Source organism: Helianthus annuus, chromosome 3, assembly GCF_002127325.2.
Source record: "Helianthus annuus cultivar XRQ/B chromosome 3, HanXRQr2.0-SUNRISE, whole genome shotgun sequence".
NCBI lineage: Eukaryota > Viridiplantae > Streptophyta > Magnoliopsida > Asterales > Asteraceae > Helianthus > Helianthus annuus.
Genome location: NC_035435.2, coordinates 114137295 through 114150751, shown reverse-complemented (window position 1 = coordinate 114150751; position 13457 = coordinate 114137295). Strand labels below are relative to the sequence as shown.

Sequence of the window (13457 nt, the reverse complement as noted above, 5' to 3'; positions counted from 1 at the left end):
TAATAATTTGATAAAAACTACTGCAAACTTCAAATTTCAATGAACACACACTATGTTCAAAAATTTATTTCACACATCAAAACAGAGGTTTGTTTATCTAAACATTTAAACCGTTCAGTGAGTACAGAAATAGTGTATGAAAACAACCGTCCACAACGAACTACTTACTCACTTTTCACTAAGTTGATAAACTTAGAACCACGCTCATGAACAGTCTCTTTTGTATCCTCGATAACCTGGATCCCCCGCCATCCAAACACCAAAACTCAGATTTTCAATACCACAAAATGAATGCCTACCCCATCATGTTAATCAAAAGTTTTCAACATATACAGCAAGAAGACAGCATTTAAAAGCACCTTGATAAGATTTCTTTTTTAATACACATCCGTGTTTAGAGTACACAAATGAAAACCCAAACACCTAACCAAACCCATCATCAAGATTAAAACTTTTCAACAAATACAACAACAAGTCACCATTCAAAACCCCTTTGATGAGATAAATATTTTGATACACTTAGTGTTTAGACTACATCATCAAAAACCCAATACCCTAAATTTCAAAACTCCCAAAACTGAAATCAAACCCATCGAGAACTTCAAAACTTTTCAACAAATGCAGCAAGAAGACTCCATTCCAAATGTCGTAGATGATATTAATTTTTGGATACGCATTTGTGTTTAAACACATAATAAGCTAACCCAAACTCCCTCTAAGTTGTGTAAACCCTAACAAAGAAAAGAAATATGTACCTGATCACTGGGAGGATTGAAAGAAGGTTCCGTCTTTTTCGTCAATGACGACTCCACATCTGACGATCGATTGTTGGTGTCCCTTCCCTCCAGCTGCATCTCTGCTACCAGATCTGCTCGCCCAAAGAATCAATTTCCCTAATCTTCATCGGCGTTAAATTAACCCACCAAACATACTATCATCTCTCTCCGGCCTCACCCTCTATGTCTCTGAAGATGTAGTCAATGACAAGCATGACACAAAACAGGTAGGTTGTAATGGTGAAGAGGGAAGACCAGAGGTGAAGCAATAATCGTTCAATGTTTAAATTACAAAATTACCCCTGAGAGGCCTTTCATGTTTTGTTTTGTTATTATTAGGGCAATGTTAAATAAATATTATTTGTAATTGTAATGGACTTTCATATGTGAAAATTTGGGTCAATGGTTGATTTGCGTTGATTAGGCGAAAGTTTATTCATCAATCAAGCTTTGAGGAATGAACATTACGGATTCAATTTCATTTTGATCCTTCCAAGTTTCACATTTTATGGTAAACCAGTGGGTTTATTTGCTCTTTGAAACGGGTTCCCGTTGATATTAGTTGATATTGCCACTATATATACGAATAAAAAGAGGTGTTTAATATTGGTCAAGAAATAGAAAACAAATATCAGTTTTCAGTGTTTTTTTTTTTTGATTTTTTTTTAACAAAAACGCCCCACTAAAGGGGTGTCTTAGTGGTTCTCATTTATAGTTGACATTCATTCAAAAGAATGTTAACACATCTGTTACTGTTTAAAAAATGGTATTAAATTTAAATTATTTTGTTAATTACCGATAATTTTAACCCAAAGAGTGTGATTGATAAAAGAAAAGGCATTACCAAACAATAAAAAAATTCTACTGATATATGATTTTTAATAAATTAACCTCTTATATATATTGTTACAAAAATAAATAGAAAAATTATTTTGTATGTTCACATCATCATGTTCCAAAACCACTCACTGAGTCATCGTTCACATTCAATTTTACCTACCTGTCTTTACAAAACAACTCTACATTTGTCTGAAATCAAATCAAATGTTGAGAAATTCAAAAATGAAGCGAGGATCTTTGCATATCTGTTCTGAAAATCGTTTGAATCGTTATAGATCAGTGTTTTCAACAAAGTGGGTGGTGATGGTATGGGGTCCAACTTCAGTCGGCGGCTGCCTTGAAGTTGCTTTTCAATTCGTTACCAAAATCAAATGATTCAAGCAATGATGGTGGATTCTATACCTAGATAATCGGATATGGTAAGTTAGTCGGATAGATATGCTCTGGGTGGCGTTGGGGGTGGGGTACGAGGATGATCGGCGATGGGCAGTGAATTTGAAGGGCACATTTTTAATGGTGGAACTATATTGTGTTTGCCTGATTTATTTTATATGTTCAACATCAGACCTGCAAGAATGAGAAGCTGGGTGTACGGTGTGAACAAGATGTTGATATCAGGGTAAAACAAGGGTAATTTTGTGATTAAACAATCCAATAAAAAAACTGTAACTATACAAATATTTCGATTTTAGGGTCGTTGATAACAGGGATGGCCTAGGCAAACTGCCATGTTGAAAGCAAAGAGGGAAGACCAGGACATCTGCACTGACCACCGATGATTATTTTTAAGGTATGTATGCTAAGTATACAAATTAATTACAATTTAGCCTTTTCAGCTTTTGATTTTTTGTAGTTAATCACCTTATTCGAAACCACTTGTGAAGACACTTGACTTGTAGTTGTGTTTTTAAGGTCCTCATCAGTGAAACCCACTCCCCATGTAAAGAAGTTACATAACAGGGTTTTTTTTTAAACAAGTTGGTTATTCAGACATTTAATTAACTTCTATGTTTATGGTTCCACTCCCCATTATATCCTATTTTTTTGGTAATCAAAAACTTATCTGCATATAATTTTTATTTTCAGAAAAAAAGATACATTGATCTATTCCAAGTGTTGCTTCGGAAAGGTATATATTGTTTAGTGTTTTCATAATTGTGTTTTAGTATTGGTAACTCCTTTGTTAATCAGTTGTTGTGTAATATTAGGTTGAATTTACTTAAGTGCCGGTTCATCAAGTTCTACAATTCAATCTACAGTTTTCCTGTTCTACAATTCAATCTACAGTTTTCCTGTTAATCAACAGGTATGATAATATCTTTTGTGTTATCTGTTCGTCTATTTTGATTTAAAGTATCATTATATGAACTCATAAAAGTAGTAAACAGGTTATATATTTGATTCGTTGCCTCGATTCATCAATCATATCTTTTAGTTGGATACACACGTGTTTAAAGATACTTATGTCACTATGATATTCGTACTTAGGATTAGGATTAGGATTCGGATTATGATGGTCAGGTCTTTGTTTTATATTGTACGTGATAAAATTTAAGAAAGTTACATAAGATGAAGTGGATATGATGCTGGACATGTGGGGAAAGAAGGTATGAATTGGATAAGCTGTGTGATACGTGGTGACACAAGGTATATAAGATAAAATGAAATATATGTTTGTGCCATATATCAATATGACTAATGAAGGTAAATGATAGGTTTTGTTACACAAATGTAACAAATGTTCGTTTATCAGTGTTAGTCCGATACATGCTGTCTCACAATACATATATTTTCTGCTCACAAGGAGTACTACAAGCTACGAGACGAATGGGTCGTCCTCGCTTACGAGATCGGCCACTTTCTTTGAATAATGACAACACACCTTCACAAATTCGTCGTCGTGCTGGTGGTAGAAGTGCAATAAGCCCTTTAACTCCAGCAACTTCTGCAGTACCATCTCCCTCAAGTTGTATCAGTTTGAATTCAAACGTCCCTGTATGTACTCCTCAAAACCAAACGCGAAATGGTGCATATGGCCAGTATCAAGATGAAAACACTCAAGGTAAAGTTTTTACCATTATCTAACTTTTTTTTCATATTTTTTTGTTGATTTCGTAATTTTATCATCACTTATACTTTGATCATTCTTATTGAAGGTCGTGTTCAATCATACTGGGATTGTGGTGATGCAGATCATGTATGTTCGCATTGTGATGCAATGGTGTGGTATGCAGAACGAACTTTGAAACATTTTGCACCGTCTGTTCCTAGATTCAGCTTATGTTGCGGTGAGGGGAATGTCATTTTACCTTTACTTATGAATCCTCCGCAGCCATTGCTAAGTTTACTGAATCACAATTCTGAGCCACGGTCATCAGTTTATAGAGACCATATCAAAGTTTTTAATTCACTTTTTTCGATGACGTCAACCGGTGGGAGAGTATGTTCGGAATTAAATGATAGTCGTGGTCCGTATGCCTTTCGTTTCAATGGACACAACCATCATAGAATTGGCTCTCTGATTCCAACTCATGATGATGGTCGGCCTAGATTTGCGCAATTATATATTTATGATACGGCCCATGAAATTGATAATCGCTTTTATGCTTTAAGAAACTGTGTTCCATCATCTTCTGATGAATCCATTTTTCGTTCGTTGGTGGTTGACTTGCTGGCCATGCTTGATGAAAATAATGTATTAGTACAAGCGTTTAGGATGGCTAGGGAAAGGTTTGATGATTCGTCTAGGCAACCAGTTAGACTTCGCTTGCTTGGCACGCGAAATACACAGGCTCGTCAATATAATTTACCCACAGCTTCCGAAGTGGCTGCATTAATTCCAAGTGATGGTAATCCAACTGACTCGCGTGACATCCTTATTCAAGAGCGAGATACTTATACTACAAAACGCATTTCGGAGCTGCACCCAAGTTACATGTCTTTGCAATATCCGTTGCTCTTTCCTTATGGAGAGGATGGGTACCATCCAAACATTCCCTTATCACGTAATACGTCGGCAAGGAGGAAAAGCATATCTTTAAGGGAATACTATCGGTATCGTTTACATGTTAGGGATACTGAAGCAAGAACGTTGCACTTATCTGGCCGTTTGTTTCAGACGTATGTCGTTGATGCTTATAGTGCTGTTCTAGAGAGTGAATTAGATTGGTATAGGCGAAACCAAGCTACGATTCGTTCAGATCTATATAACGGATTGTATGATCATGTATGTAATGGAGAAACAACGTGTGAGTTTGTTGGACGCAGGGTTATTCTACCAGCGTCATTTACTGGGGGGCCAAGGTATATGCTACAACAATATCAAGATGCAATGGCGATTTGCCGTTGGGCTGGGACACCATATCTTTTTATTACCATGACTTGCAACCCGAGATGGCCTGAAGTTGACCGTCACATTAGTGCTACCACACCTGGGCGGACAGCATCAGATAGACCAGACATTCTTGCACGCGTTTTTAAAATTCGGCTTGATGAGCTTATTAAAGATTTAAGGAAAAAAAATCATTTTGGCAAGACGAAGGCTGGTACGTTACTTATTTTTTTAAGTTTACCTTCTTTAATTGAACATATATTTCATTATTCATAACTAAAAAATATGTTTTGCTTAATTTGTAGTTATTTACACAATTGAATTCCAAAAACGTGGACTTCCGCATTGTCATGCTTTGCTTTTTCTAGAACCTGTGGATAAGATTGGTACAACGGAAGATATTGATAGATATATATCCGCTGAACTTCCTTCTGAATTGCAAGATCCTGCTGCTTTTGCAGTTATTAGCAAGCAAATGATGCATGGACCATGTGGTGAACTAAATCCATCCAGTCCTTGTATGCATAATCAGAAATGTACGAAAGGGTATCCAAAGAACTATTGTGATGAAACATTTATAAGAAATGATGGGTGGCCCTGTTATAAAAGGCCGAACAATTCAAGAACAGTCCGGGTTGGTAGTCAAGATATTAGGCTTGATAATCGATATGTGGTTCCTTATAACCGTGACTTACTTGTCAAATATGGTTGCCATATAAATGTGGAGTGGTGTAACCAGGGTATGTTGGTTAAGTACTTATTCACGTATCTTAACAAAGGTCCAGATCGTGCAACTGCTGTCTTGGAAGGTCCTAACAGTAGAACGTCTTTTGCATCGTTGTTACGTAATGAAAATGAAATTGAAGAATATATAAATTGTCGGTACATTTCAGCGATAGAAGCGTGTTGGAAGCTGTTTTCATTTGACATGAATTACCGTTCAGTTGCGGTTGAAAGACTACCATTCCATGAAGAAGGTTGTAATAGAGTCTATTTCCGAGATGATGCTGATGTTGCTGATGTAGCACAACGATCAACATCTGCCTTTTCTAAGTTCACTGCATGGATGGAGGCAAATCGGAATCACCCAGAGGGTCGGAATTTAACCTACGTTGAGTACCCAACTCATTACACGTGGCATGAAAAGGATAGGCAATGGATGCCAAGGTATGGTGGTAATACTATTGGTCGCATTTATCATGTGAATCCTTCTATGGGTGAGAAGTATTATCTTCGTTTGTTATTAAATGTTGTTCGCGGTCCACGTAGCTTCAAAGAAATTCGTACGGTTGACGGTGTCGAGTATCCAAATTATATGTTAGCTTGTAAAGCACTAAGTTTGCTTGGAGACGATGTTGAATGGGTTGAGGCTATACGTGAAGCCTACCAGTGGAAGTTAGGGAATCAATTGCGTGAGTTGTTTGTGACGATTCTTTTATTCTGCATAGTTAGTGATCAGTCGAAGTTATTTTATGACTGTCTTGAATACTTATCCGAAGATGTTGCTTTCAAACAGAGAGCACTTCTAGGTAACCAACTTGTGGTGTTCACGGATGAGGAGATACTTAACTATACGTTGGTTGAGATAAATTCGATTTTAAACAATCACAACAAATCATTGGCCGACTTTCCAACTCTACCTCAGCTTGATCCTCATTTAACGGATGATGGTTCCAATGGGTTGATTATTGCTGAAAAAACATATAATGTGCAAGAAGAAGTTGTGAAATTCAATGACCTACATAGCGGGTTAAATGCTATTCAAAGGCAAGTGTTTGATGCTATACTTGATTCAGTGAATAACAACAATGGTGGCGTTTTTTTGTATATGGCAGCGGAGGGACAGGTAAAACGTACTTGTGGAGAACACTTATTGCTTGCCTTCGTTCACGTAGGAAAATTGTATTATCCGTTGCATCGTCCGGAATTGCATCTATGTTGTTACCTGGGGGTCGTACCGCACATTCACGGTTTCGCATTCCTATAGATATTGAAAATGATTCATGTTGTTCGATCGACTACGGCAGCAACCTTGCTCAGTTAATCAATGCTGCTGATCTAATAATTTGGGACGAAGCACCTTTACAACACAGGTATGCATTTGAGGCTGTTGACCGAACCTTTAGAGATGTTTGTCGTGATAACATGGTTGACGCTCGGCATCGAGTATTTGGGGGAAAAGTTGTGGTTCTTGGAGGTGATTTTCGTCAAATTTTACCGGTTGTTCCGCATGCCCCACGTAGTCAGATTGTCGCGTCTGTTGTTAACAAGTCAGACACAATATGGAATGCATGTAAGGTATTTCATTTGACGACTAATATGCGCTTACACAATCCAAATATCAGTGGAGATTCGCTTGAAAAAATGAAAAGGTTCAGCAATTGGATCTTGGCCATGGGGGCCGGTCGCTTGCCTACAATTTCATTGGTGGGGGAAGATGAACCTACGTGGATCAAAATGCCTAATGATCTTTTAATCCCGGTTTCTGAAAATCCGATTGGTGCAGTGGTTTCCAATACCTTTCCTGATATTTTAGAGAGAGTCAATGACATTCACTATTTAAAAGAACGCTGCATTTTGTGCCCAACGAATGATGAGGTCGATAAGATCAACCTTCACGTCCTTGAAAAAATGCCAGGTGAACTTCAAGAATTGTTAAGTGCTGATGAAATATGTCAAAGCACAAACAACTATGACGAGATGTGTGTTTTGTATCCACCTGAGTTTCTTAACACGTTGAATTTTTCTGGGATTTCAAACCATAGGTTACAGTTAAAGATCGGTGCACCGGTTATTTTGATGCGCAACTTAAATTTGCAAAAGGGCTTGTGTAATGGTACACGGTTGGTGGTTACACAAATTAGTCGGCGTGTTATTGAGGCAGTAATTATTACCGGTACACATGTTGGCGAAAAGGCATTTATTGGTAGGATCGATATGACTCCAACGAATACATGTTGGCCTTTTTCTTTTAAAAGAAGGCAGTTTCCAATAAAGGTTTGCTTTGCTATGACTATCAATAAAAGTCAAGGGCAAACTTTTAAACATGTTTGCGCGTATCTGGTAAATCCTGTCTTTACACATGGTCAGCTATACGTCGTTGCATCCCGTGTCACGTCTCGTGATGGCCTAAGGTTTTACATTGACAATACTGGGAAGTGCAATAACAACCTCACAAGAAATGTTGTTTACAAAGAAGTGTTCTACAATTTACCATCTGTAGCAACACGTGGTGTAATGTAGTCGTTGGTTGGTAATTGTATAGTTTTGAATAAATATGGACTATCTTCTTTTCATGGTATAAAAGGTGGTATTTTACTGTGTACTCAATATTATTGTTCTTGTCACTAATGTATTCGTTTAACGTGTGTATTTGAAAATATTGTCTTCATGTTTACCATATTTGTGTTTACTCATGTTTCACCAACTTTTCAGGTTTCCCATCACCATAGCATGGCTTATAATTTCATTACAGACTTACGGTGCAATCGTACTGACAACCGGAGAATAGTTGTTATGGTCTCGCGCATATGGACAACATACAACCCCAAAACAAACCGTGTTCTTTCTAACGACATCATTTTTTCAGATGAACGTGTAAGATCATATTTTTTAGACCAGGCAAACGGGTCGGGCCGGATTTGGGTCGACTCATGGGTTAAAACTTCAGTTTGAAACGGGTTTTGTTATAACCGGGTCAACTACCTAAAGGGTTGTTTTTGGTTCGGGATGGAACGGGTTTGGGACCGAACGTTTTTTGGATGGGAACGTTTCGGGTCAGTATGAGTTTCGGGCCGAATGATATTATATCTTTACCCAAATGAACCAATATAATATTAAACGTAACCCAAATTGACCCACTTGGAAGCCTTTGGGTAAAGATTGCCCTTTCTAATATTTATTTGCATACATAGCGGTATAACATTTTTTTTCTAAGACTTAACATTGTTTCTTTTTAGGGTTTTACAATTCATGCAAGGATACCTGCTAATTTGATTTACATTTTCAAGAACCGTTTGGAAGAGGGCTGTGTGTATATGATTGATAACTTTTTTGTTCATCCCTATGATATGTTGTACCGTCCTTTGTGACGTTGTAAGTATCTTGAATTTTCACGTTGGACGAGAGTCGCTGCTTCGTCTATTGAACCGTGGTTGTTTAAACGCTATGTTTTTGATTTGGCTCCATTTGAGGATCTCACCAAACGCATAAATGATGATCACTATCTGACAGGTTTTACCGACGACGCTATCATTTGTTTTTATCTACATCATTATGTGTAACTTTCTTTTAAATGTAGATGTTTTTGGTGCACTACGCGCATGGGGTCCTGTTAACACTGAATCTTCAAACGTTCAGTCATGTAATCGGGAGATTCGTCACATAGTTTTATCTGATGAGCGGTAAATTTTATTGTACTTTTTCTTTGTATATGTTAGTTATATAATGTAACTATGTTTTTTTTTCATTGTTGCTTTAAACAATATAGTGGCAACAAACTTAATGTTACGTTATGGGGCAAAGCTGCTCTCAAGTTTACTGACGAGGCTATCCGCAGTTATGGAAATAATAAAATTTTGGTTATTTTGACCGGTTGCAAGGTCCGAATGTTCGACGGTATGTTTTTTCTAAAATACTATGTATTTTCATCAGTTAATATTTCAACCTATATATAATAGTGTCAAATTATACCAGGGGGTCCGTGTTTAGTGTCAATGGTTGCCACTGAACTTTATCTCAATCTGGATTTCCCTATTGTCATTGAGGCCTTCAAAAACATGTACAGCAATTCTTTCCTAATTTTCCGTTCATTGTGACATACGATTAGTCTACTTGTAAATACTAACTTTATTTATTTATTTATGTTAACAGTGTAGTGCCGCCTGTTATATTCACATTGGATGATCAAAGCAACGAGGACATGTCTGTTGTTAGTGTATTTGACATCTATAATTATATTAAAGATGGTCTTGCTAAGGTATTGTTAGTGCTTTTTAGTCTACAACCAGCAGCTTTTACCATGGTCATGCCTAAATTTCTTCATATCTTTTTAAAGGGAAAAATGTACAATGTTGAGGGCACAATAATTGGTGTTGATTTAGAGGAGGATTGGAAGTACGTTCGGTGTACCATATGTCGTAAGAAGACGACTTTTTCAGATGCACGCTACCTTTGTTTGAAATGCAATAGATATGTCGTCAATCCCCGTCATTCGTAAGTTTCTGTAGGATTTTAAAACTAGGGATCACCTCGGTAACAAACAGTACCTAAAAGCCCCACAACTGGGTAGCGGTACCGATACCTAATGTACTCGGTACGGTACGTTTCAGTTCCTGATCGGTACATATATTTGTCGACATAAATTGGTAAAACCGGTTTCGACCAATAACGTAAGCGGCACCGGAAAAGTGTCGTCAGTTTGTATTGATTTGGTACCGATAAAGTACCCGTTCAGTTGATTCGGACATTTGGTACCGGTTCCGGTTGATACATTAATACTGTGGTCTTACACACAAAGGGTTTTGACTATTATTCGTGGATCTGACTTTTTTATTCTTATATATTGTTATCGGTTTTCTTTATTTAGGTATAAACTGGCTGTTCAATTATGGAACCAAGAAAAAGAGATTACATGTGTTCTCTTTGACGATGCTGCAAATCTTCTTCTCGGACTTACGGCTGAACAATTGATTATAAAGACCTTATCAGAGGTATATTTTATATATTATCATGTACTAATTATGACATATATGTCTTCGGATCTTTATACTTAAAAATGGCCATGTCTATATACTCATTCATGATTTTTTTTCATGCTTATGTTATCTTTTTTTTTCTAATTTATAATACTTTGTCTTGGTGTTTTTATAGGGTGCTAATGATCCGTATTGGATATATGAATTTCTGATGGACGCTTTATGTGCTCGGCATGTGATTTTTAGGATAAGAGTTGATGATTACAATTTGGCACCTACTTACAGTCCACGCTTCACCGTATCAAAATACTTGGGTGATGATATTAATAATCTTGCTACCACTTTACTTCCTTCAACATGTCCTTCTGCTGAAGTTCTCCATGACGAAGCTAGCGAGTTTTTATGTCGGATCAATGATGATGAATGGGACATGATACACGAGTCATTATGGGGACCACGTATTTTGCCGACAGAATCTAAAACGTCGTTGTCATCGGTAATTCATTTCACGTGTAAATCAACTTCCTATATATACTTTTTTTGTTTATTCTTAATGTGTGTGTAATACCTTTAGGCGATTGTAGATACGGAACATGAGGTTGATTATGCTAATTCTCAGTTTGCCCCAACAAATGATCCCAAAAATACGCCAAATTTGTCAGATGCGGACCAGACGACAACTCAACAAGAAGAAAATACGTCATCGGTAATCTTTTTTATATCTAAAAACCTTTGTGCATATACTTTATATTGCTTACATTCAAATTTGTGTAACAACTTTAGGTGGTTGATAACGTGGAACATGAGGTCGACACTGGCAATTCTAAATGTTCCCGGGTAGATGATGCTAGATGTACACCAACTTCATCAGATGTCCACAATGCAACAAGTCAAGAAGAATTGGTAGTTGTTTTTACATGTAAACAAACTTCATATTTATACTTTCTATTCCTTGCTTTCATACTTAACTTTCAAGTGGTTGTTGATGTGAACCATCAGGATGCGTCAGTAGTAGACGATGCCAAAAATATCCCATCTTTGACAAATGAGCATCGTGCATCAACCCAACAAGTCGAAAAGAGGCTATCTTCGAGGTTAAAGAGGACGATCCAAAAGCCGAGAAAATTGAAGCAGTAAACCACGTTTGATTGTTATAACACTTTTCCACCGTGTTGTTTAACATTTACTTTTGCATTAAAACGACAATATTTCAAGTTTTATCTCTCTATCAGTTTTATTTTATATTGTTTCTGGTTGTACACCGTTCACGTAGGTTTTCCTTTTATAAATTAGAGCAAAATGCAATTTGCGTCCTTTTGATATGTGTGAAACATCAACCTGAGCTCGTAAATTTATTATTTGGTTTTTTTAGCCACTGAGCTTATAAATTCATAACAGTTTGAGTCTTCCGTTATTAAAAAAATTATTTTCAGAAAATCCATTGTAGTGACATAATTGTCATTCGGATGTTACCCTATTTTTATATGATACCCCTTTATTCGTTTCACATGAAAAACTTTAAACACTCCAATTCATCAAATGTAAGTAAATAAACATACAAAGAAGCTTAATTAGTTCAGTTTCAACGATAATCACATGGTAAAATAACCTCAATTAGATTCGAAGACAATGGGTTTACTATTTTAAGTTTCTTCTACATTAACGTAAGATATAAGACGAAATTTTTTTTGACTTTAATCAAATTTAATCAACTAATACAGGGTTGTTATAAGTTCCTTAAATGCAAAGACCAATCATTTGAAATGCTTCAAGAAAACTAACTCACTGTGCGTTCCAATCGAGCTTAAACGAGCTTAAGACTAAAAGTTAAACAGTCAAGCATCAAACATGGACAAAACATATTACTAAGTAAAACTTGGTAATCTTGACAGAACTTACAGACTCGATAACAAAAGACCGTAACATACACCGTAACATACACCGTAACATACACCGTAACATACAGCGTAACATACAGCGTACCATACACCGTAACATACACGGTAACATACAACGTAAACAAGACGCTGTACTGGTCTAACAAAATTGTGGATCTTTATTGATTGGTGCACTTCAGAATGTAGCTGATAACCCCTTTAGTGTAGCTCTTCGGTTTTCCTTGAAATTCCAGAGCTCGCTAATTACGTAGCTGCCACCGCTGGGGTTATATTCATTCAGATGCAATTGATCGTTCTCATCAATCACTTCCTTAAGTGCACCGCACAATCTTCTAGGAGGTTGTCAAGTGTTCTCGCCTTCGTAGTTTGTTTTTTGCGTATCTTCACATCCGCAGCCATTCTGTACAATAAAAACATCCATAGTAAGACGAACCGAAATTCATGTACTGGTATAAATTTCCATACCTACTGTGATGAAGAAATGAACGAATGAACCTTTTTTTTAATGGCTGATGTTATTTTTTTTTTTTACCGTTGATCAAATATTAAAACTGCTTATTTTTTGTTCTTTAGTTAATAAGTTAAACTTTAGTTTATTCTTCTATTTCCTGTGTAAACTTTTTTCAGTTCATTACAACTATTAGTATAGCAGTATGCATCAAGGTAAAATCTTTGTGGGTTTAGAATAAGTTAAACAACAGCCTTTGTCCAGAATCTTGTGAAGGTGTGTTATCGGCTTCAAACCACTCAACAGGGTGTGTTGTTAAACAACATTAAAAACAAAGATGAAAGTAAAATAGACACAGAGGCATAATACTTAACCATGTAGACACAGTTAAAACACATTTATGCACCTGAAAAAAAAAACAATCTTACTAACTATACACCGATGTCAAAAGAAGCAAGTTCAACTATT

The 13457-nt window shown here is 36.5% G+C and overlaps 1 protein-coding gene across 1 annotated transcript; it reads left to right on the top strand.

Moving 5' to 3' along the window:
- Nucleotides 1-3443: 3443 nt before the first annotated feature.
- LOC110932021 lies at nt 3444-11227 on the top strand. Its single transcript, XM_035988127.1, has 13 exons — nt 3444-3678; nt 3773-5161; nt 5253-6714; nt 6783-7944; nt 8907-8976; nt 9248-9350; nt 9437-9564; nt 9643-9727; nt 9820-9925; nt 10004-10161; nt 10535-10658; nt 10819-11126; nt 11218-11227. Exons 1-13 carry the CDS (start codon nt 3444-3446, stop codon nt 11225-11227), a joined length of 5340 nt encoding a protein of 1779 aa, XP_035844020.1.
- Nucleotides 11228-13457: the final 2230 nt, after the last annotated feature.

Coding starts and splice junctions, on each gene's coding strand:
- LOC110932021 (XM_035988127.1), top strand. CDS start 3,444: ATGGGTCGTCCTCGCTTACGAGATCGGCCACTTTCTTTGAATAATGAC. Junction 9,351..9,436: donor ATAGTTTTATCTGATGAGCG/GTAAATTTTATT, acceptor TAAACAATATAG/TGGCAACAAACTTAATGTTA. Junction 10,162..10,534: donor GTCGTCAATCCCCGTCATTC/GTAAGTTTCTGT, acceptor TTCTTTATTTAG/GTATAAACTGGCTGTTCAAT.